Raw genomic sequence first — 23,380 nt, forward strand, 5'->3', positions numbered from 1 at the left:
CTTGCTTCCTACTGCCACAGATACAATGCACACAGCAGGCTGGGAGAGGGCAGTGTGGCAGGGTGGGGCAGGGCAGAGCAGGCTGCTGGGTCTCTCTTGGACCCATCCATAGGACAACTGAGGTGGCCACCATGGGCTCTCCCAAAGTAGGAGCTGGGGTGGCAACCCCAAAGTATCCTATGGAGTGTCCAGCATCTCGCTCCTCGTGGGTTGACTGACTCTGAATAAAAATGATACTTGTTCTTAGCCCAGTAGAGAACTTTGGCATCGGTCCTTTTTATCATTGAAATCCCAGGTATGTTACATTGGCATCGGTCCCTTTTATCATTGAAAGCTCAGGTAGTTTTAAGAAGATTGACTGCAGAGGGTATATTGGGGACAGCTATTCTTGCTGTTGTAAATTACACTGTTGTTTTGCCTCCTGCTTTATAGGAAACACAGAGAATTCTCTGAACCACGAACAGTGGGAGCACATGCTGCTTCAGGTACAGGATGACTTTCAGATGTATTAGCATACATCCCCGCACCCAAATGTATCAGCTGGGAAAGAATTAATTATAAATTATTCATTATTAGCAGAGTGGGACAAATCATTTTATTTGCAATGTTTGTTTGATGAAATATGGGGGTTTTTTCAAAAACATTTTCATGGAAACTTTTTATTTTGTATTATCTTTCGACCAAAAACAAAACAACCCCAACCCAAACAGAAAATATTTAGGTTTTTTTTAAACGGATGGGGGGGAGGGGGTTTCAGTAGTTTTCCTGTTTATTTCTTTTTTTATCCTCTTTTCAATCAGAAAATGGAAGAGGGAAAAAAGGGATGGTGATGAGGGGTAAGAAAAGGAGAAAACAAAGAACTGAAAAATGGTTTTAGTTTTTCACTTTTTGTTTGTGGCATTGAAAATCAAGAAAACAAACAAACAAAAAATCCCACCTGTTTTGCGAAACAGACTTACCATTTTTCAGACTGCTCTAATTATAAATAGCTTCATAGTACCACTGGGAATGACACAGAACTTAACCTGAAAACCAGCATGCTAATGATGGTAGTGCATCACTGGGGTACTCGTAAAGGAGTCTTTCTTACTTTTTACATTCAAAAGAAAATCTATGATGTGAAAACCTAAAAAGTAGCAAAGACAAGACAAGGTTTGGTGACTTTCTCATGTATCTTTTTCTAGTTAGAGCTCTTTACAGTCTCGTGTAAATCGAGACAAGGAACATTTTTGTGGCAAGTGCTGAAAACGAAATGAAAGAACTTAGTGACAGATAAGCCTGAGAAGGTCTGGGGAAATTCTGGATTACTCACCAGAATTTTCCATTCTTCTTCAAGTGCTTGCTCCTGTCCATTCCAATACGTGTGTGCATGTTCCATGCACACAATCACTAGGGCTGTGTCTAGACTGGCAGGTTTTTCCGCAAAATCATCTGCTTTTGGGGAAAAACTTGCCAGCTGTCTACACTGGCCGCTTGAATTGCCGCAAAAGCACTGACGATCTCATGTAAGATTGTCAGGTCTTTTGCCGAAATACTGTGCTGCTCCCGTTCGGGCAAATGTCTTTTTCCGAAAACCTTTTGCTCAAAAGGGCCAGTGTAGACAGCAGAGATTTGTTTTCCGCAAAAAAGCCCCGATCGCGAAAATGGCGATTGGGGCTTTTTTGCGGAAAAGCACGTCTAGATTTGCCACAGACACTTTTCCACAAAAAGTGCTTTTGCGGAAAAGCGTCCGTGCCAATCTAGAAGCTCTTTTCCGAAAATGCTTTTAACTGAAAACTTTTCTGTTAAAAGCATTTCCGGAAAATCATGCCAATATAGACGTAGCTTTTTTACTAGCAGTACTGTTGGATCAGATTTGGAAACTTCTGGAGTGGCGCTTTCAGGGTGAGCAATGTATGTTGATCCCTCCTGAGCTGATCAGCCGTCCAGGTCCTTCCTACCGCCAGTGATGGTCTTTGGAGAATTTGATTTCATGTTTTGCAAGGCATCTCTTGCTGTAGTTATTGTACGTTGTTCTGACTTAATTGTCATTTCAGTGTAATAATTAGCATTTTTAGTAGTCAATAGTAAATTTCCTTGGGGGGGGGGGGTTCCTCTTTTTGTTTTCCATTCTCCCCATTCATGGGGCATGTAGCAACCCTAGGGATTTAAGAACTGTGACTCCTGAGGCTAGACTAGGTCCAGAGAGGACTTGCATGCTGCTTGCTTCACGTGCTTAGGTGGAGGCCATCTGCTAAATAAGTGCATCATTTGCAAAGGCTTTATGCCCAGAACAAAGGAAGAAAGAGACTGGCACTTGAAACTCCTGCTTATAGAGTCTGCACTTCTACCTCCAGTTCTGGAGCTGGCACCGGATCAGATCACCACAGATTTCTGGATGCTGAGCACAGTAGAAGTGGGATATTCTGTCTAGTTCGTTACCCGCCTACCCTCCCACCCACCTGTCACATCCCTCTTCAGGGACTCTTTAACAAGTAACTCTTTGTCGAGGAGGTGCAATGGCTCCTTACACTGGCGGCGATAGAGGGGGTTCCTCAGGAGTTCAGGGACAGGAGTTTCTACTCCTGATATTTCCTTATCCCCAAGGGCAACAGTGGGCTCAGGTCCATTCTGGACCTTCGAAACATCAACACATTCATAAGAAGGTTCAAGTTTCATATGGCCTCTCTGGCCACCATTATCCCCTACCTAGACCCGGGGGACTGGAATGCCACCCTCGATTTGAAGGATACGTACTTCCATATTTCAATCATCTCCGCACACAGCAAATTCCTGAGATTTGTACTCAACAGCCCTGCATTACCAATTCATTCTGCTCCCATTCAGTCTCTCCATGACCCCACCTCTATTCACAAAGTGCATAGGAGTGCAGTGGCAGCCTTCCTGAACAAAAATTGGGTACAGATCTTCCCGTACTTGGGTGACCGACTCATCAATGGCCAAGTTTAGAAACAGGCTCTCGATCCTGGGGTGTTGATGTAAGCCACTTCTAGTGACCTAGGTCTCATTCTGAATGTACCTAAGTCCACACTGGTCCCTCCCGACACAAGAGACAGAGTTCTAGACTCCACGTGGGCAAGAGTCTTCCTGCCCAAATCCCAGTTTCACACCATCATAGACCTCATTGGCAGCCTCCAGTGGTTCACCACCACTGCAGAAAGGAGCTACATGAGGCTTCTTGGGCACATGGAGGCCTGCAAATTTGTCCTATAGCATGCCACGCTGTGGCTTTGCCTTTTAAAGGCCTGGTTAGTGTACAAGCCCAACAAGGATTTGTTGCATAATTTGGTCACCCTTCTCACCTTAGTTCTAATCTAGAATATCTCAACTGGTGGCTTCAACCTCAGGGGTCTGTGAGGGAGTGCCCTTTGCCAATCCCAACTCTCTTTCTCTGGTCCTGGACGCATTGGATACAGGCTGCGGGGACATACCTGGGCAGCTCAGAACTAAGGGCCTGTGGTCACAATCAGAACTACTGCTGCACATTGGTGTCAGAGGGCTCAGGGCAGTTCACCTCGCCTTCCTTCCCCAACTGCAGGGCAGGTGTGTCTCATTACTGACAGACAACACCACAGTGATGCCCTGCATAAACCAACAAGGCGGTGCTTGCTTCTCTCTTCTATGCCTGGAACCCCTTCACCTGTGGGACTTCGGTGTAGATCACCACATCTACCTGTTCGCCACTTACCGTCAGGGATGCAAAAAAACCTACAAGACCATTTCAGCTGCTCAGTCAACACCCGTGAATGGTTCCTCAGGACAGATATTGTCCTTTCTGTCTTCCAAAGTTGGTGTTATCCCTAAATGGGCCTGGTTGCCACAAGGAGCAACAATAAGTGCATCCAGTTCTGTTCCTTCCAGACCCACAGTTGTGGATCGGTAGCAGATGCAATCAAGATATCGTGGTCCAGTCACCTGGTGTACATGTCTCTGCTCTTTCCTCTAGTACACAAGGTTCTCCTCAAGATCTGGCAGGACAAGGCGGAACTCATCCTCATAGCAGCAGTGTAGCTGCAGCAGCATAGGCTCAGCAGCCTGGTGAACCAATTTGTAGACAGACCGATAATCCTTCTGCTCCATATCCTGATTTCATCACCGAGGACCATCACCAGTTACAGCACCCTCACCCGGGGCACCTCCATTTCATGGTGCAGAAACTCCATGGTTAAACCAGCTCGAGCTACAGTGCTCAGACTCCATTAGAAAGGTTCTGTTGGGCAGGAGGCAACCCTCCCCTTGGGCAACATACCTAACAATCTGGAAGTGATTTTCAGTTTGGTCCCTCGAAAAGTACATCCCCCTACAAGAAACCTCCATCTCCCTTGTGCTTGACTACTTTTTATACCTTAACCAGTGCCAGGGACTGACACTGTCATCCATTAACGTCCACGTAGTGGTTATTTGCCTTCCATCCTGGGGCTGGGGAAAGATCTCTGTTCAGCAATGCTATGCTGGGATGTTTCCTTAAGGGTTTGGAGAGGCTGTATCCCCAGGTCAGACATCCCCATTTCACAGTGGGACCTTAACCTGGTCCTCTCTAGACTTATGGGACTGCTGTCTGAGCTCCTAGCAATCTGCCCTCTAGCTTGCCTCTCTTGGAAGGTGGTCTTTGTGGTGGCTATAACCTTGGCTAGTTAGGTCTCAGAGCTCCGGGCCTTTACCTATGAGTTTCCATACACTGTCATTTGTAAGGACAAAGTGCAGCTCTGTCCGCATCTGGTGTTCCTACCCAAGGTTGTCTCCCTCTTCCATCTAAACCAGGACATTTTCCTCTTGGTTTTCTTCCCAAAACATCATGCCAACCATGTGTCAGACAGACCCTACCCTAGCCTTCTACGCTGAATGCACAAAGCCATTTTGTAAATCACCACAGCTCTTTATTGTCATGGCTGAAGGAATGAAGGGACTTCTCATCTCATCCCAGTATATTTCATTGTGGATATTTCCTGTTATTACTTTGCCAAAATTCCAGCGCCATCAGCTCACTCCACCAGAGCACAGGCATCTTTGGCAGCGTTCCTCCTACAGATTCCCATTGAGGATATTTGCAGGGCAGCAACGTGTTCCTCTATTTGCACCGTCATGTCACACCACACCATCACCCAACAGGTAAGGGGTGATGTGATGTTTCAATTAATTCTGGCTCCCTCCTCCATGGGAACTGCTTGGGTGTCATCTATCGGAATAGACATGAGCAAGCCCTCGAAAAAGAAACAAACCAGTTACCTACCTTTTTGTAACTGCTGCTCGAGATGTGTGGTCATGTCCTTTCCAAATCCCACCCCTCCCCACTGTCAGAGTAGGCTGGCATGAAGGAACTGGATGGACGGTAGGTCAGCAGGGACCTATATATGTCTCCATGAAGGCTCTCTTGTGAGGTTTCCAGTATAACCTGGCTGCTGTTCAAAATTTGGATCTCCTGCTGACTTCAATGGGAGTTGAGGGTATGACTTTGGAAACTGACAGAGGTAGCGGGGTGCATAGAATTGCCAGGATCCTCTAGAGCTGATCTCTACATTTCAGTTCATCAAAGAGTATCATGTAAAGCCTCTGCTGGCCACACTGATCATCATAATCATTGCAAAATGTCTGGATGGATAATATATAAGGCCTTCTGGACAGGCCTTACAAGCTGCGTGTCTGCATGGCCACGCACAACAAATTTTAAGCCCACACACCTCGCCTGCAGAGCCACGCAACAGCACTCTCCTCTCACTGTCCTGCTGGATCGGAAGGTGAGTGGTGACAGAGGCAGTTTAGCAGGGCTGCATGATGGCAAGCAGGCTGCCCTGCCCCTGTTTGCTCCGGCTGGAGCCAGGGCATGGTGAGGCTTTCGCTGCTCCAGTTCCAGCTGGAGTGGACAGGCCACCATGGCCCCGTTGGTGGGGCCAGGTGGCCAGGGGTAGCTGCTTGGACGGCCGGGGCTCGAGCCGCGTGGCCAGTGGTGGCTGCCAGCAGCGGCTGTTTGGGTGGCTTTGGCTGCCAGCAGCGGCTGTTTGGGTGGCTTTCTCCTAACTTTCCAGTAATAAGCTGAGGCAGGACCAATCACCTTCATCACAAACAAGTAACATCACAAATACCTCAGTCCTCTGCTATCCCTTCAGTGGAGTTTGGATACTGCAGTGGGATCTGGCAAGCATCTTGGGTTTAATTTCCTCATGTTGCGACGTATGGGCTCTGCTGAGCTACTCAAGCTTGGCTCCTGAATTGGCTTGTACTGGATACTTTGGGCACAGAAACCCAGTTTCGTCAGTTCTGTTGGGCCCTGAGGGATTGGCTTCTCTTGGTAGGGATCAAGAGTCCCTCAGGCTCTGTTCCTTCTTTCTGGTTTGATGGCTTTACAGGTCATTTAAATATCATCATTGGGCATCCAACTTAATTCATGATGGACCCAAATAAGGCAATTCATGTGTAGCAGAGGTATTTTTTATGATTTTCTGAAAATACGTGCAGCTATCACCATGTCTCTTAGTTGCACTTGCTTCACATTTTAAAGAGTCTTCACAACTACAGCTCTCTGAAAAAACCTGAATTTTTAAAATTTCAACTGCTTTGGGGGTTTTAAGAGGTTTTTTTTAAATTGTACAAATGTGCTTTTTCAAGTAGGTTAGAATGCACACTATTTTAAGTATCACCATAATGTTTTGCAAACTTTAAAAAGAACAGACATTTCTTTTCTGCATACTTTTTAAAAAGTTATGATTTGAGAGAATATGATGGCAGTCTGAAGAAAGAAAAAGACTGCATATATATATACAGTATATATATGTATGTTAATAACTGGTAGGTGCCACAGCAGCGCACAAGACAAAACTCATTCCGTTCATGGATCGGAAATCTCAGGGTGTGTCTAGACTACCGGGTTTTTTCGAAAAAAGTGGCCTTTTTTTTGAAAAACTTCCTCTGCATATAGACTGCCACTGCATTCTTTTGAAATTAAATTGAAAGAATGCAGCCGTTTTTTCGACCGCGGTAAACCTCATTTTAAAAGGAATAAAGCCTTTTTTTGAAAAGAGGTGTTATTGAATGCAAATGGGGCTTTTTCGAAAAAAGGCTTTATTGAATGCAAATGGAGCTTTTTCGAAAGAGAGCATCCAGATTGCCTGGGTGCTCTCTTTCAAAAAAACGGCTCGCTTTTTTGAAATAAGTGGTTGCAGTCTAGATGTTCTCTTTCGAAAGAGGCTTGCAGTCTAGACGTAGCCTTAGAGGGAATACTACTTCTGGATGTATACTGAAAATTTATGCTTTTGAGGTCTATGAGTTGAGGCTGGTCACCAGAAGGTGAAAAGCAACTTTGTCTGGCTGTATGTAGACTGAGTAATTATTCACAATGGATGTTAATTGACTGAGAAAATTCTAATTAAGTGATTGCAAAGTCTCCAGAGGCGACTCTATCCAAGAAAACCAAACAATAGGGGATACCTGTTTACTAGTGAGATGCTTGAAACTATTTTGGGAGGTCCAGAGGTATCCTGTACCAGTTATCCTTCATCTAGGGAATAAGCTGCCAACTTGCTTGACTTAGGAGGATCACATTTGGTCTGGGTGCTTCAAGCTGGGAGAGCTATCCTTTGTGAGACAGAGGAATGTTTGGTTATCTAAGTTTAACCTTTAGGAAGTGTGTGGTGATTTTACTTTTACGTAATCTTTGTTTACATTAATTCTGCTTGCTGCTTCTCAAATTTCCATTCTTTGTGAATGAAACTCTACTTATTTTCACTGTATATGCACCTAAGAGCGGTGTGTTAAATGGATCAGTGATGCTGAGGTGAAAATAGTAAGGTGGTAAGTAGTAAACCTGTGAATTCTGGGAGTGTCCAGTGGAACAGGGGCTGGACCGTCTGGGAATATGTAGAGGGTGTGATGATTGAAGCATGCCTATTGCTTATCTGCAGGACAGCAAAGCTGGGTCCGGGTGAGAAGGGTGTGCTTGCATTTCCTGTGTCTGGCAGAGTCAGGAGCTGACACCTGGCAGGCATAGAGAATGCTTCCTCATGCCAAGGGCAGGTGGTAGTGAGATACCTCACAACCCTGCATACCCGCAGAAAGTGTTATGAAGAGTCTGTAGCACTTCAGAGAAGGTGCTTGGCTCTTTGTTAATGATGGCCCATTGATCAAAGTTCACTAGACCTATCCTCTGTCTGCTATAAAATCAATGGTCAGATCTCATTCTCCAATTTGCTGTGCATCTGAGTTTGGGGACTGAGCAGAATCATAAGGCAAAGGTTAAAGAACAACCGGCAGAGGAAGTCTGGGTTGTCAATGCTCATAGTTCTCAATAGGGAAATAATCTTTCTATGACACCTGAATATTGGAATGGTTACAACAGAGAACAAGGAAGGGAAAAAACTCTCAAGCCCCAACCAAAAATTCTTTCAATAAACCAGCTCTTGTTTTACACACAGTTCCTCAGAACATCTCTGGAGCAGATAAATGACAATGCCTGGAGCAGCCAGCTAAGCTCTGAGTTGAGCCAGCAGATGGCCGGCTATGCCAGCCCCTCCAAAGAGAAGGTTTGTTCTCTGTTAAGGTTTAGTTTCTAGTTAATTGCTCTTGGAATTCTTGTTGGAGGGCTGCATGAGACTTCTCTCTGCTTCATTGGTTTTTTTGTGTATAAAATTTGTGTTTGCTTGTTCCCTGCTCTTCCCCTGCTGGCATTTGCTTGGAGCAGCTATTGGTACTGAATTGTTCCCTAACTGGGTGGTGGAAGATGATGGGATGTGTCTGCAGCAGGGGTGCTTGGTCTTGGCTCGGTTGTTTTTTCCTGTGTCAGTGTGTGTTGCTGGGTTGGTTCTATACTGACAAGCATGTAGTGTTCTTGATATCTCAATGCTGGCCTCTTTCTTTCAGTGTTTCCTGTATAAGGCACTAGGAATTTGCTTGGCAGTTTGTCAGGACCCGGTCCATATTAAATCACAGATTCAGAAGTTTCTGAAGAAAACAGATTACATGGAAGCCCCTGATAGACTGGTAAGGACCCTGTCCCTCTCCCTACCTTATCATGTACCCTCTGAATGTCCCCTGGGCAACTCAGCTCTCAGTTGTCCTGGGACAGATGCCATTTTGCTTCATGTCCTCTTTGTTGCTATTTCACTCACCCTTTGCTCCCCCCTCCCATAGGTCTCAGGCCTAATTGGCACTTTACACTACTTTGGGTGAAAGGAATTGACTTGTGGGGGTCTATTGGGCACCTGGTCAGATTCACTAACCAATATTTTTCTTGAGTAACAGGGAGTCATTTCCATCCTTTCATTCTCTGCCGAGAGCCACTTGGACCTCATCTTGAACACACTGCAGGAGTTTGGGGCAGCAATGGATAAACTTACGATTTCTGGGTTTATTGGTCACCTGAAGGTAAAGGAGCCAGGGGGTTCTCTCAAACTTCCTCTCCCTCTAAACTAGAGACAGTATCTCCTGCCCCCGGTAGAGTCTCATTGGTCAGCTAACCCTGTCCCCCAATGGATGTGCTCTGTGTGATGCTTACATTTAAGCAGAGAGGAGCACAGTCTGGATCCGTGGCTCTCTCAACTGATTTTTAGCATCTGATGTTTCATGGCTTGAATGCCTCTCCTATGCACAGTGTGTAGGAACTATACCAGTTAATTATATGGAAAAGTGTTGAATGTATTTGTAGCTGTTTTTTCAATCCAGGTTAGTAGCTGTAAAGGAGGAGGTGTTGCAAGCAACATGTGACTAACCAACCTGCTCTCTGGACAACTGTTATGGACCTTGTGCTCTAGAGCAGCGGTTCTAAAACTTTCCACACTAATATACCCATTTTAGAAATCTGAGTTGTCTAGTGTGCCCCAAGTTTCACCTCATTTTAAACCTTCTTTCTTAGAAAATCAGGCATAAAAATACAAAAAAGTGTCACAACACACTATTACTGAAAAATTGCTTAATTTCCCATTTTCATATGCCATACGCCATTTCATAAATAAATTAATTTAAATATAAATATGTTCCTTACATTTCAATGTGCAGTATATAGAGCAGTGTAAATAGGTCATTGTGTGTATGAAATTTTAGTTTGTAACTTTGCTAGTGCTTTTTAGGTAGCCTGCTCTAAAACTAGGCAAATATCGAAATGATCTGATCTGTCCTCCTCGAAAACTTCTGCGTACCTTTGGTTGAGAACCATTTATCCAGAGGATAAAACAGCATATTAGGTCTCTTGGCCACCATTGCCAGATTTGCTGTTTACTCACTGTGCAGATTTAGGCATATCATTTAGCACCTAATTCTGTGCCTATCAGTGTCAATGACAAATCTCCCATTTATTTCACTGGGGTAGGGTCAAAACTTTGGGCTCTCTGTGTCAGAATTATCCAATCAGTATGTTTGAGACACCAATACCTCTGTGCCTCACGCAGTTATGGTTTGGCTTAAATACATTTTTCAAGTACAAGCTATTATCGCTGCCAAAAGCAATTCCTCAGTCAGCAACAGATCAGAATTTCAAGGCAAAATGAATCAGAAGTAATTGTCTCTTGTGACATTTCCAATTGTCCAGGACTACCATCATGGGAAAAGAGCCAAGACCCGCAGCACGCTGATGCTGACATACAGCAAAGTGGCTATGCATGCTCCAAAAGAGCAACTTCTGTCTCGGGTGGAGGCAGACATCACAGAGAACATCCTACACCATTATAGAACCGGTTGCCAAGTAAGAGTTTTTGCATAAGTGTTGGGGATATTACTCTGAAGTTAGATCAGTGCCTCCACTGGACCTGAGTTTTCTAAGAGAGGGCTTATTTTTCTAAAAATGTCCTTTGAACAACCGTTTGTCATGTGCATCAAATCTAAAACCTTCATGGATGGAGTGTGAGCTGTAACAAATATCTTATTTGTTGCTGTTGTTTGTATTTTCTCTAGTTTTTCTGTGTTCTTCTGAAATTCTCTAGGTCACAGTTACATAGTATTTCAGATGCAGTCACACTCAGGCTGTGCAGTATAACACTCTAAGGCTATGTTTACACTGTGAACCTATTTCAGGGTATCAGAAGTATCCTGAAATAGCTATTCCGCATCTTTTGAGTGCGCCTGTTATTTTGAAATCTAACGGGCTCACTATCCCAACATCCCTGTAAACCTTGTTCCACGAGGGTTAAGGGACTTTTTGGAATAGTGCTTGTATTTAGTTTATTTGCTATCACTGTTTCTTGGACTATCTACTTCCCTTTCCCCATATCTGTCTTCCTATTTGTCTGCCTGCTCATTATTTCTGCTCCTTAGATATATGGCTGTCCACTTGCCAGCCCTGATTCTGGTCTCAGTGCATAGTTCTAATCTCTCCACATCACTTTGCCATTCCATTCTACTCTGTCTAAGGCTATGTCTAGGCTGCAGTACTTTTCCGGGATCCCAGAGGTATCCCAGAAAAGCAATACCGCATCCACTTTTTGGAAAAGTGGATGCGTTCTTTCACCATCCCTGTAAACCTTGATTTATGAGGAAGGAAGGGATGGCTTGAAAGAGCAGGTTTTTCCAAATTTCGAAAAAGCCTTTTTTGAAAGAAAAGCAGAGAAAGATTCATACTTTGCGTATCTTTTTCAGACTTTGCAGTCTAGACTTAGCCTAACTGAGACTCTCATTGTCAAAAAAAGTTGATCACAAATGAACCAAGTTGACATTTTCCAGTAGTTCACAAATACAAATATTAAGAACTATGGCCCCTGATATTGTCCACTGCAACACACCCAGACTGGGCACATTTCCTGCTTTTTTGGAAGAGTCAGTAATAGTGATATCTCTCTACTTCATGTTCATTAACCAGGATATTTGTAGAATGTGCATAATGTGGCACAATAGAAATTGCTAGTAGCGGTTTTACATTTTGTTTTTCAGGTGTTGGGGATCAATGTTGCGAACAAGTTAAATTCTAAATAATCTGCCCTCGTATCTTGTGCATTTACTATGCACAAGTTTCTTGTTTAAATTGCATAAAATTTGTTTTCCCTCCCACATCAAGCAGGAGTCATGACTACTCTGTGTAAATGGACCTGGGTTTACTTGATCAACCTGGGCCTTTTCTTTTTCTCAGATGGGTGTAGAGCTGGGGTTCTCTGTCTTCTGGGGTCTGCAGACACTTCTCCTGAGACTAGATCTAATTTCTACTCTTCTGGAATCTGATTCTCTCAGTTTCTCACCCACATCCTCTTGTTTTTCCTGGAAATGTAGGACATGGACCTGAAATCAACCCTCATCCAGAATGCAACAGAGATTAGCTGTGCAGTTTTGAAGACTGGAGACTCCCAGGCATTTGAATTCTCTTACAAACTGGAGCTCCTTGATTACATGATGGTGAGTGATTAGGAACTTTGAAGCCTGAGCTACAAGGGATTTTGTTATTATGTAATGAGACTGATTGTCCGGGTAGATGTTATTCTTTCCATTGGCTGTAGCTATACTACTGCAGTGTCATGATTTACCTGCCTGGCACCCAGAATGCTGGGTCCACTGTGCTTGGCCGGGATGCTGGCATATTGTGGGCTGTAACTGGAAGGAATGGATAGTGTCTGATGAGTTACCAGGATACAGCTTGCTGACCTGTGTATAGCAGATGTCTCTACGGTCCATTTCTGAGGCAGAGAGCCACTGAAACAGTGTCTGTTTCTTACAGGTCTGGTATAAAGCCCTGTTTCAGAAGGTGAGGGGGAGGCTTCTCTGCCTTTCAAACCCACTTCCTATTTTTATGTCTCTGTTCATGCATTTCAGGACTTCATTAAAAAGGAACCATTGGATTCCCTGGTGTCTCCAGTTCGTTACGAGGCAATGTTTGCGATTGGACAACTGTGGTAGGATATTCTATGCCATATTTCTTGGCACTGTGATGTCTTCTCATTTGTTAATTCATGAGTGTCAGGTTGGGAGCAGGCTGATGCTCACATGGTGTTTTTGTTTTGAGGGTTTGAATGCGTCATGTCTGTTTGGAGATTTGTGCTTGAAAGGCACAAGAGTGGAGGTTGTGGGGCATGCCATACTACGGAGAAGAGTTCAGGTGGGGATGGAGGTTTCTGGCTAGCTGGCAGGGGGAAGGAAGCTGGTGGATTTCTCTAAAAAGGGAATTGAAGTTTTAGCTTTACTTCTAGATGAGCAAATAATTAACAGAGGTACAAAGAGGTGCACAGCTGCAAAGTGAAGGGCTGTTTGCATTTGGGGTTCTAGATTGGGATAATCTTTATTCATTTAACCCATTTTTTACTTGGCTATGGTATTGAATCTAACACGTGACTTCTCTTTCTGTCTTCTGACAGCAAACTCAAACCATCTCTGACCCTGGAGGAAAACCGTGAGATCCTTGATCTGTGTTTTAAAAGTGTATTTCCCCTTCCTCCCTTGGAGAAGATGAAAGAGGAAGGCAAGAAACTAGAGGATACTCTGCACATAGAGGTATATGACACCAATTCCCCTCTGGCAGACTCCACTGAGATCTCTGCCCAGCAAGCACTGGGTGATAGCAGCCACACATGGCCTCCCTGCAAAGTCATGGCTAACTTCACCTCCACCTCCTGCAGAAATTATCTGGTGTTGAGCCTCACTCCTTCTCTTCTGGTTTCAGTTGATGTATGAGTGCTCCTTAGAAGCCCTTAGTGAGCTAATGAAGATCCTGCTTGAGGAAGAACCAACCCCAGACTGGTTCCAGGAAATGTTTCATGTGAGTAGCCCATAGGACCAGGGTGATAATTGTTTCTTGTGTTATAGCAGGGATGATGCTCAAGCTTCTGTTGTGGAGGAATTTTCCGCAGCGGGTGAATTTTAGGGAGAAAGCATCAATTTTTTCCTGAAGTAAGTGGGAATGTGTCCCATTGAAATCCATGGGAGCTGTTCCATTTTATGCCAGTGGTGGACTGAGATCTAGTTTTTCCAGTATAGTTAACACTACATGGACAGGAAAGAAAATCATCAGTGCAGTAACCAAATTCAAGAGGACCAGTGAGAACTGGTCACCTCTTGTAAAAGGAATGAATTAGTATTGAGTTAAGCTCTGTGTATGGAAACTCATTCACCAAAGACTTCCTGCTCTTCAGACATAAACAGAATAGTTTGAAGAGCTGAGGGGAGGGGAGTTAGGTGCAACGTTGGTATGAAAATAAAGTTATAAAAGGAGCTGGGCTGGGGAGACTTCTCTGCTCCTCTCTGTCATTTGCCACTCAGCATGGGAGAAGCTGTCCAGGAAAGAGAACACAGCACCGGACCCCAAACTGCATGCAATGTGCTAGACAGCTGCCATCAGACAGTCTACAGAAGCCCTCACATACACAGAGCCAGACTCATCTCTCATGTAACTCCTTTGGCTTTGATGGAGTTATGTACACCAGAGGTGAATCTGGTCCCTGGGACTTGTATATACAAGGGTCTCTTTTTGGAGACATATAAATCTTTTGCTATATGGAAGTTAAATGCTTTGGAGAGGGATTTTAGTGACAATCAAACCTATTTAAAAGAAACGTTTGGAAGGGTTTTTTGGTACTAACTTTGTCCATTCTCCTGCTTTGCCAACAGCTACTAGAGACCTGGCTCAGTTCAGAGAAGGAGTGGGAGAGAGAAAGGGCCTTGCAGGCCAGTGTCTGGCTGCTAACTGCCTATCAGGAGATAGTTAATAGCACAGTGAGTATAGTTCTACTCTTCCTTGAGCTGACTTTCCCACTTAAATCAAATCTGACATTCAACGTGAATGCATGAGAAATTCTACTAGGCCTGCAGCTGGGGCCTCAAAGTGACTAAGATCCCTCTGCTTCCATAAGAGAAAGGTTTCCATAAGAGTGCTGTGACAGCACTCAGGCCAGACTGTAAGAAACAGGGCAGGCAGTTCCCCAGACGAGTGATTTTATAATTAGATTCACCAAACCAGTAAGAAAAGAGCTTCTACTCTGGTTAACAAAATACCAAACAATAGTACCCTTTAGGCATTCCAGATCTTGGTTCCCATCTAGACAACTAAGTCTAATATAATCACCAATCACAAAGGACTAGACACTTATCCTTAGGTTAATATGAATCACAGGTCTTCCCTAAATATCAGCCAATCCTTAATAACCGAATATCAGATTTGTTGTTAAAAGGAAAAAGAAGAGAGTTACAAATGGTTAAGTGATAGATATTTGTTAAAATGACTTTCACTTTTCATAGTTCAGGATCACAACCATGGTGGAATAAACGGCTGGCTTGTAAAAGTCTCTCTGGAATCATGCTAACCGGTCAACATCCAAAGCCAGTTTAGATGCAAAGGCTGTTAGTTTTTCCATGCATTTCCCAGACTATTCCAAATAATTATTTGGAAGATCTATGTCCTATGGCTTACACGTCCCCTGTTCAAAGTTTAAGCAGACTGAAGAGAGAAGATCAGTCCCATAACTTGTCTTTTATAGCTATTCTAGCCGGTTGGCAAGCCTCCTCACAGAAATTGTCTAAGCAGGATCTCTCCCTGAGAAAGAATAGGTCATGCAGATCTCCTGTCGTGCTTTGTTTTGAAGTTAATTTTCTATTTCCTATGCATACACTGGTAAATGGGTGATACCATCTGCTTTGTCAACAAAACCCTGTAGTCTAGACACAACCCTACATGCAATAACACCTTCTGTCGACAGAAATCTGTCGACAGAAGGTGTTATGCCTCGTAAAATGAGGTTTACCAGCGTCGACAAAACTGCTGAGTTCTGTCGACGTTATGTCGACAGAACTCAGCGGTAGTGTAGACGCAGGTATAGTTTTGTCGACAAAACTCAGTAGTCTAGACACACCCTTTGAAATAACATATAAGTGACTTGTCTTGATACAATTGCAGTGCCGCTTGTTAAGTTATTGTGGGTCACACATAGGTTGGCTGTGTCAGTGTCATAGATGCCTTCTTATACTCTCAGGCTGTTAAAGTTGAATTTCTATTTCTATTTAATCAGATAAGAACATAAAACATGAATGGCCATTCTGGATCCCCCAGACAAATGGTTCATGTATCCTGTCTTCTGGCAGTGGTGGGTGTTATATGCATCAGAGGGAACAAACAGAACAAGGCAATTGTTGAGTGATCTCTCCCCTGTTGTCCAGTCCCAGCCCCAGGCAGTCAGAGATATAGGGACACCCATATCATGCATCTCTGATCATCTTATATGGCTCTATCATACCCCCCTGTAAGCATCTCTTTTCTAAGATGAATGGTCCCAGTCCTTTTAACTTCTCCTTGTACGAGTTATCCCATATCCCATATCATTTTTGTTGCTTTTCTCTGAACTTTTTCCAATTATAACCTAACTTTATATAAGTTGGAGGACTACAATTGCTTGCAGTATTCAAGGTGTGGGTGTACCATGGATTTGAAACAGTGGCATGATAAGAACATAAGAACATAAGAACATAAAAACGGCCGTACTGGGTCAGACCAAAGGTCCATCTAGCCCAGTATCCTGACTACCGACAGTGGCCAGCACCAGGTGCCCCAGAGAGGGTGGACCGAAGACAGTGATCAAGCGATTTGTCTCCTGCCATCCCTCTCCAGCCTCTGACAAACAGAGGCCAAGGACACCATTTTATCCCTTGGCTAATAGCCTTTCATGCACCTAGCCTCCATGAAATTATCTAGCTTCTCTTTAAACTCTATTATAGTCCTAGCCTTCACAGCCTGATCTGGCAAGGAGTTCCACAGGTTGACTACACGCTGTGTGAAGAAGAACTTCTTTTATTAGTTTTAAACCTGCTACCCATTAATTTCATTTGGTGTCCTCTAGTTCTTCTATTTAGGGAACTAATAAATAACTTTTCTTTATCGGCCCTCTCTACACCACTCATGATTTTATAGACCTCTATCATATCCCCCCTCAGTCTCCTCTTTTCTAAACTGAAAAGTCCCAGTCGCTTTAACCTCTCCTCATATGGGACCCGTTCCAAACCCCTAATCATTTTAGTTGCCCTTTTCTGAACCCTTTCCAAGGCCAAAATATCTTTTTTGAGGTGAGGAGACCACATCTGTACACAGTATTCAAGATGTGGGCGTACCATAGTTTTATACAGGGGTAGTAAGATATTCTGGGTCTTATTTTCTATCCCTTTCTTAATAATTCCCAGCATTCTATTTTCCTTTTTGACCGCTGCTGCACACTGCGTGGAAGTTTTCAGAGAACTGTCCACAATAACTCCAAGATCCCTTTCCTGATTTGTCGTAGCCAAATTAGCCCCCATCATACTGTATGTATAGTTGGGGTTATTTTTCCCGATGTGCATTACTTTACATTTATCCACATTAAATTTCATTTGCCATTTTGTTGCCCAATCACTCAGTTTGGTGAGATCTTTTTGGAGTCCCTCACAGTCTGCTTCTGTCTTGACTATCCTAAACAGTTTTGTATCATCTGCAAACTTTACCACCTCACTGCTTACCCCTTTCTCCAGATCATTTATAAATAAGTTGAAAAGGATTGGTCCCAGGACTGACCCTTGGGGTACACCACTAGTTACCCCTGTCCAATCTGAAAATTTACCATTTATTCCTACCCTTTGTTTCCTGTCATTTAACCAGTTCGCAATCCAAGAAAGGACCTTCCCTCTTATCCCTTGGCCATGTAATTTACACAAGAGCCTTTGGTGAGGGACCTTGTCAAAGGCTTTCTGAAAATCCAAGTATACTATATCTACTGGATCCCCCTTGTCTGCATGTTTGTTGACCCCTTCAAAGAACTCTAACAGATTAGTAAGACAGGATTTCCTTTTACAGAAACCATGTTGACTTTTGTCCAATAAATTATGCTCTTCTACATGCTTCACAATTTTATTCTTTACTATTGTTTCTACTAATTTGCCCGGTACTGAAGTTAGACTTACCGGTCTGTAATTTCCAGGATCGCCTCTAGAGCCCTTTTTAAATATTGGTGTCACGTTAGCTACCTTCCAGTCATTAGGTACGGAAGCCGATTTAAAGGATAGGTTACAAACTACAGATAATAGCTCACCAATTTCCCATTTGAGTTCTTTTAGAACCCTTGGATGAATGCCATCTGGTCCCGGAGATTTGTTAACATTAAGTTTTTCTATTTGTTCCAAAACCTCCTCTAAAGACACTTCAATCCGGGACAGTTCCTCAGATTCATCACCCACAAAGGACGGTGCAGATTCAGGAATCTCCCCAACGTCCTCAGCCGTGAAGACTGAAGCAAAGAAATCATTTAGTTTCTTCGCAATGGCTTTATCGTCCTTGATTGCTTCTTTTATAGCTCAATCATCTAGAGGACCCTCAGTTTTTTTAGCAGGCTTCCTGCTTCTAATGTACTTAAAAAACATTTTGTTATTTCTTTTTGAGTTTTTGGCTAGCTGTTCCTCAAAATCTTTTTTTGCTTTTCTTATTACATTTTTACACTTGATTTGACAGTGTTTATGTTCCTTTCTATTTATCTCACTAGGACTGGACTTCCACTTATGAAAAGATACCTTTTTGTCCCTCACTGCTTCTTTTACATGGTGGTTAAGCCGCGGTGACTCTTTTTTAGGTCTCTTGCTATGTTTTTTAATTTGGGGTATACATTTAAGTTGGGGCCCCTGTTATGGTGTCTTTAAAAAGTTTTCATGCAGCTTTCAGGGACTTTGCTCTAGTCACTGTGCCTTTTAATTTCTGTTTCACTAACCTCCTCATTTTTGTGTAATTCCCCTTTTTGAAATTAAATGCCAGGGTGCTGGACTGCTGAGGTGTTCTTCCCACGACAGGAATGTTGAATGTTATTATATTATGGTCACTATTCCCAAGCGGTCCGGTAACGGTTATATCCTGGACCTGATCCTGCACTCCACTCAGGACTAAATCGAGAATTGCCTCTCCCCTTGTGGGTTCCAAGAAGCAGTCATTTAAGCCATTGAGAAATTTTATCTCTGCTTCTCTTCCTGAGGTGACATGTATCCAGTCAATATGGCGGTAATTAAAATCCCCCATTATTATAGAGTTCTTTATTTTGGTAGCCTCTCTAATCTCCCTCAGCATTTCAATGTCAGTATCGCTGTCCTGGTCAGGTGGTCGGTAATATATCCCTACTGCTAATTTCTTATTATTTATCATATTATTATTCATCCCTTTTCCTAGTGGTTCCTAACATACCATTAGCATTTTTAAGTGCAGCTGCGTGTTGAACAGATGTTTTTAGAGGACTATCCACAATGACTCTGAGATTTTTCTTGAGTGCTACAGCTAATTTAGACCCCATCAATTTGCATGTACAATAAGGATTATGTTTTCCAATGTGCCGTACCCAGGTACAGTAATGGAGTTCACAATAAGGAAGGCAAATAATGTCCAGTATAGCCGGAGAACTTTCATTCTTCATTCTTTTTAAATTAGCCTCAGGAAACTTTTCATCAGTTTGGATATCTGATTGGGCTATTAGCACCATATACCTGTGCTTCAGTAACAACATCGCGTCAGTTGGTGGTTGACTGTATCAACTGTCTTCTCAATATACAAGGTGAGGAGACCATGAGCAGGTGTAAGTAACCCTTCACTTTCTTTCATTGTTGTAATGACCCTTTTTTCCATCTGTAATTCTTTCTGTCTTGTTAGCGACACTTATATAACAGAATAATTGGGGCCTTGTAAGTACATTGCTGGAAGAGAACTGCACAAATAATAAATAATCTGCAAATATTAGAGGGTGGGCAAAATATAGCACACAGGCCAGATCTGCCCTTCTCCCCAGAATTTCTGTCTGGAGCGCTCAGCTGATTAGCAAGCATGCCAGCAGCATGTGTTCAGCTGCCCCTCTCCGACTTGCTCCATCCTATCTGCTGCTAGTGGTGTGTGGAGGGGAGGTGAGCAGGGAGGCGTGCAGAAGTCAGGGTGACCCCTTTGCCCCTGTCATCATCTCTTCAGAGCAGAGTTTGGGGAGAGGGACACATACAATAGTGCTGCTCCAGGTGAGTAACGGAGTGCCTATCTAAAGAGGCAGTGCACTGTTTCTAAGATTTCTCTGGCAGCCAGCATGTCCCTCTCTCTCTCTCTCTCTCTCTCTCACATACACACACACACACACACACACATTGTCTCACACACACTCTCTCCCCCGCCATATGCCCATATGCCCCCCCTCTGCAGAGTAGGGTGGGGAGAGGGAGATGACAGAGCAGGACAGCTTTCCTTTAAAGAGACAGTTCATGATTTAGAAGTGAGCGAAGAGCCTGGGTTTCCTACCTAAGCTTTTGGTCAGCCCCATCTCTTTTACAATGAGAGTTCAGTGGAGGAATTCTCCTCCAAATCAGAACCTCAGATCAATCTACATGAGTTCTGCTTGACTATGAGATTAGATTTAAATACTGAGAGCAGAGTGGCTACTGAAACCAGATATACAGAGAAAAAGGCTCCACACAGAATACAGTGCCTGTTTAACCCTGTATGAATCAGAATGAATCACATGCCATTACTGTTAACTTTCAGACATAGGGGCTACGTCTAGACTACATCCCTTTTTCGGAGGGATAAGGGATCTTTCGGAAAAGGCTTAATTTTCCGCAAGATCAGCATCTAGACTGGCGCTTTTCTCCGGCAAAGCTCCGTGCCGAAAAAAGCTGCAGCCATTTTTATGCTAATGAAGCGGGGGAGATTTAAATCCCCGCTTCATTAGGAATTGCGATACATCTAATTTACATCCCTTTTCCGAAAAAGGGATGTAGTCTAGACATAGCCTGACGGTAAAATTCTGACTCCATTAAAGTCAACAAGAATTTCGTCATTGGCTTTAGTGGGGCCAAAATTTCACACACAGCTGGTAATAACATACCCCATAGATCCTCCTGTATGATTATCTATGGATCAGAGGTTCAGTTTTATTAAATGTTGCCATACTTTTTCTCCTTTTCTCTATCCTAGGTCAGTGCACAAACCTGGGATCAGCAGACGAGGAGCTGAGATGTCTCCGTGAGGCACTAACAACTCCAGACCCTGAGGCTCTGTTTCAAACCTCTTGCAAAATGGCTAAGGTAACAGACACTAGGTGACTGTCCTAATGGTTGTGCACCATTCATTTTCCCTTGTCCAGAGGACTGGAAAAGGGCAAATATAGTGCCCATCTATAAAAAGGGAAATAAGAACAACCCAGGAAACTACAGACCAGTTAGTTTAACTTCTGTGCCTGGGAAGATAATGGAGCAAGTAATTAAGGAAATCGTCTGTAAACACTTGGAAAGTGGCAAGGTGCTAGGGAACAGCCAGCCTGGATTTGTAAAGAACAAATCATGTCAAACCAATCTGATAGTTTTCTTTGATAGGATAACGAGTCTTGTGGATAAGGGAGAAGTGGTGGATGTGGTATACCTAGACTTTAGTAAGGCATTTGATACAGTCTCGCATGATATTCTTATCAATAAACTAGGTAAATACAACTTAGATGGGGCTACTATAAGGTGGGTGCATAACTGGCTGGATAACCATACTCAGAGAGTAGTTATTAATGGTTCACAATCCTGCTGGAAAGGCATAACAAGTGGGGTTCCACAGGGGTCTGTTTTGGGACTGGCTTTGTTCAATATCTTCATCAACGATTTAGATATTGGTATAGAAAGTACGCTTATTAAGTTTGCAGACGATACCAAGCTGGGAGGGGTTGCGACTAATCTGCAGGATAGGGTCATAATTCAAAATGACTTGGACAAATTGGAGAAATGGTCTGAGGTAAATAGGATGAAGTTTAAGACAAATGCCAAGTTCTCCACTTAGGAAGGAACAATCAGTTTCATAAATACAGAATGGGAAGCGACTGTCTGGGAAGGAGTACGGCAGAAAGAGATCTAGGGGTTATAGTGGACCACAAGTTGAATATGAGTCAGCAGTGTGATGCCATTGCAAAGAAAGCAAACATGATTCTGGGATGCATTAACAGGGGTGTTGTGAGCAAGACATGAGAAGTCATTCTTCCGCTCTACTCTGCGCTGGTTAGGCCTCAATTGGAGTATTGTGTTCAGTTCTGAGCACCGCATTTCAAGAAAGATGTGGAGAAATTGGAGAGGGTCCAGAGAAGAGCAACGAGAATGATTAAAGGTCTAGAGAACATGACCTATGAGGGAAGGCTGAAGGAATTAGGTTTGTTTAGTTTAGAAAAGAGAAGATCGAGGGGGAGCATGATAGCAGTTTTCAGATATCTAAAAGGGTGCCATAAGGAGGAGGGAGAAAACTTGTTCATCTTGGCCTATGGGGATAGAACAAGAAGCAATGGGCTTAAACTGCAGCAAGGGAGATTTAGATTGGACATTAGGAAAAAGTTCCTAATTGTCAGGGTAGTCAAACACTGGAATAAATTGCCCAGGGAGGTTGTGGAATCTCCATCTCTGGAGATATTTAGGAGTAGGTTAGATAAATGTCTATCAGGGATGGTTTAGACAGTATTTGGTCCTGCCATGAGGGCAGGGGATTGGACTCGATGACCTCTCAAGGTCCCTTCCAGTCCTAGTATTCTATGATTCTATGATTGTTTTATGCTTTTGTGATGTCTTTCCACACTTGGAGCGAGCTATGGGAGTGAGGCATTCGTGGGTAATCAGTAACATGCTTTTCATAGATATATGCTATGAATGCCATGTAAAAAACAGATTCCAGACAGTTGCATGAACATGCCCATGCATGTGCGCGCGCACATCCATCCATCCATCCATCCATCCAGGGGGAAAATATGTGAGCGGGACATCAAGCTGAGAAACCAGTCTTGTCACCTTGTGTGTTTACCTGAACCTATATTTGTGTGCATGCATCTCTTTGCATATTTTTATATTTTGTGAAAAGATGTCATGTACATCATAGAATATAAACTGGAAATTTACATCCTGTTTGTCCCATACAATGTTGTGCTAACTGTATAACCTAAGATCTAACCTGATATTATTAGTGTAGAATAGAGATGTGGTAGCTAGAAAGATTACAGAGAAAATTTTAATTGCAACTGCCTTGCCAGATATGAGCCCAATTAGCAATTTGCTGATGAATACATTATTTTCCTATACAGCTCTTAGGCCTCCTTTCTTAAAAGTACTGGAGCCGACTATCATTGCAATCTTTCCTGTTTTTGATCTGTCCACAGGTGGTTAGTAAGTACTTTCCCTCTGACCAAGCCACAGATTTTATTGAGGCCATACTGGATGGTATGCTGTCTGCTAGCCCCTCCTGTGCCACAGCAGCCGGTCTGTGGATGAAAATCATCCTGAAGGAGTGTGGAAGTGCCATGCTGGATGAGGTAAAATAGAAGCTGGAGAGGTTTTTCTGGCTAACCTGCAGGCTTTCAGGTTTTTGCCATCATTTGCAGTGAATACAAGTCTTGCTGTTTCTCCCCCTGGGATTGGAAGGTAATTCCATCTGTGTTCCTATCCTGAGTCAGGCAATGAGGGAATCAACAGCAGAAGACAGAGATAATCTAACGATACATCT

The 23,380-nt window shown here is 43.4% G+C and overlaps 1 protein-coding gene across 1 annotated transcript in view; it reads left to right on the plus strand.

The window, feature by feature from the left end:
- Window positions 1-23,380, plus strand: part of LOC142824857 (maestro heat-like repeat-containing protein family member 2B) — a 35,171-nt gene that overhangs the window by 4,114 nt on the left and 7,677 nt on the right. Inside the window, exons 5-16 of the mRNA XM_089777770.1 lie at window positions 433-485; window positions 8,851-8,970; window positions 9,232-9,354; window positions 10,514-10,666; window positions 12,181-12,303; window positions 12,718-12,797; window positions 13,257-13,320; window positions 13,562-13,657; window positions 14,506-14,610; window positions 19,316-19,439; window positions 20,837-20,946; window positions 23,037-23,189. Of these exons, the coding sequence (XP_089633896.1) occupies window positions 433-485; window positions 8,851-8,970; window positions 9,232-9,354; window positions 10,514-10,666; window positions 12,181-12,303; window positions 12,718-12,797; window positions 13,257-13,320; window positions 13,562-13,657; window positions 14,506-14,610; window positions 19,316-19,439; window positions 20,837-20,946; window positions 23,037-23,189 (1,304 nt within the window). The remainder of the gene's footprint in view (window positions 1-432; window positions 486-8,850; window positions 8,971-9,231; window positions 9,355-10,513; window positions 10,667-12,180; window positions 12,304-12,717; window positions 12,798-13,256; window positions 13,321-13,561; window positions 13,658-14,505; window positions 14,611-19,315; window positions 19,440-20,836; window positions 20,947-23,036; window positions 23,190-23,380) is intronic.

This window comes from Pelodiscus sinensis, chromosome 1, assembly GCF_052426305.1.
Source record: "Pelodiscus sinensis isolate ZL-2025 chromosome 1, ASM5242630v1, whole genome shotgun sequence".
Classification (NCBI taxonomy): Eukaryota; Metazoa; Chordata; order Testudines; family Trionychidae; genus Pelodiscus; species Pelodiscus sinensis.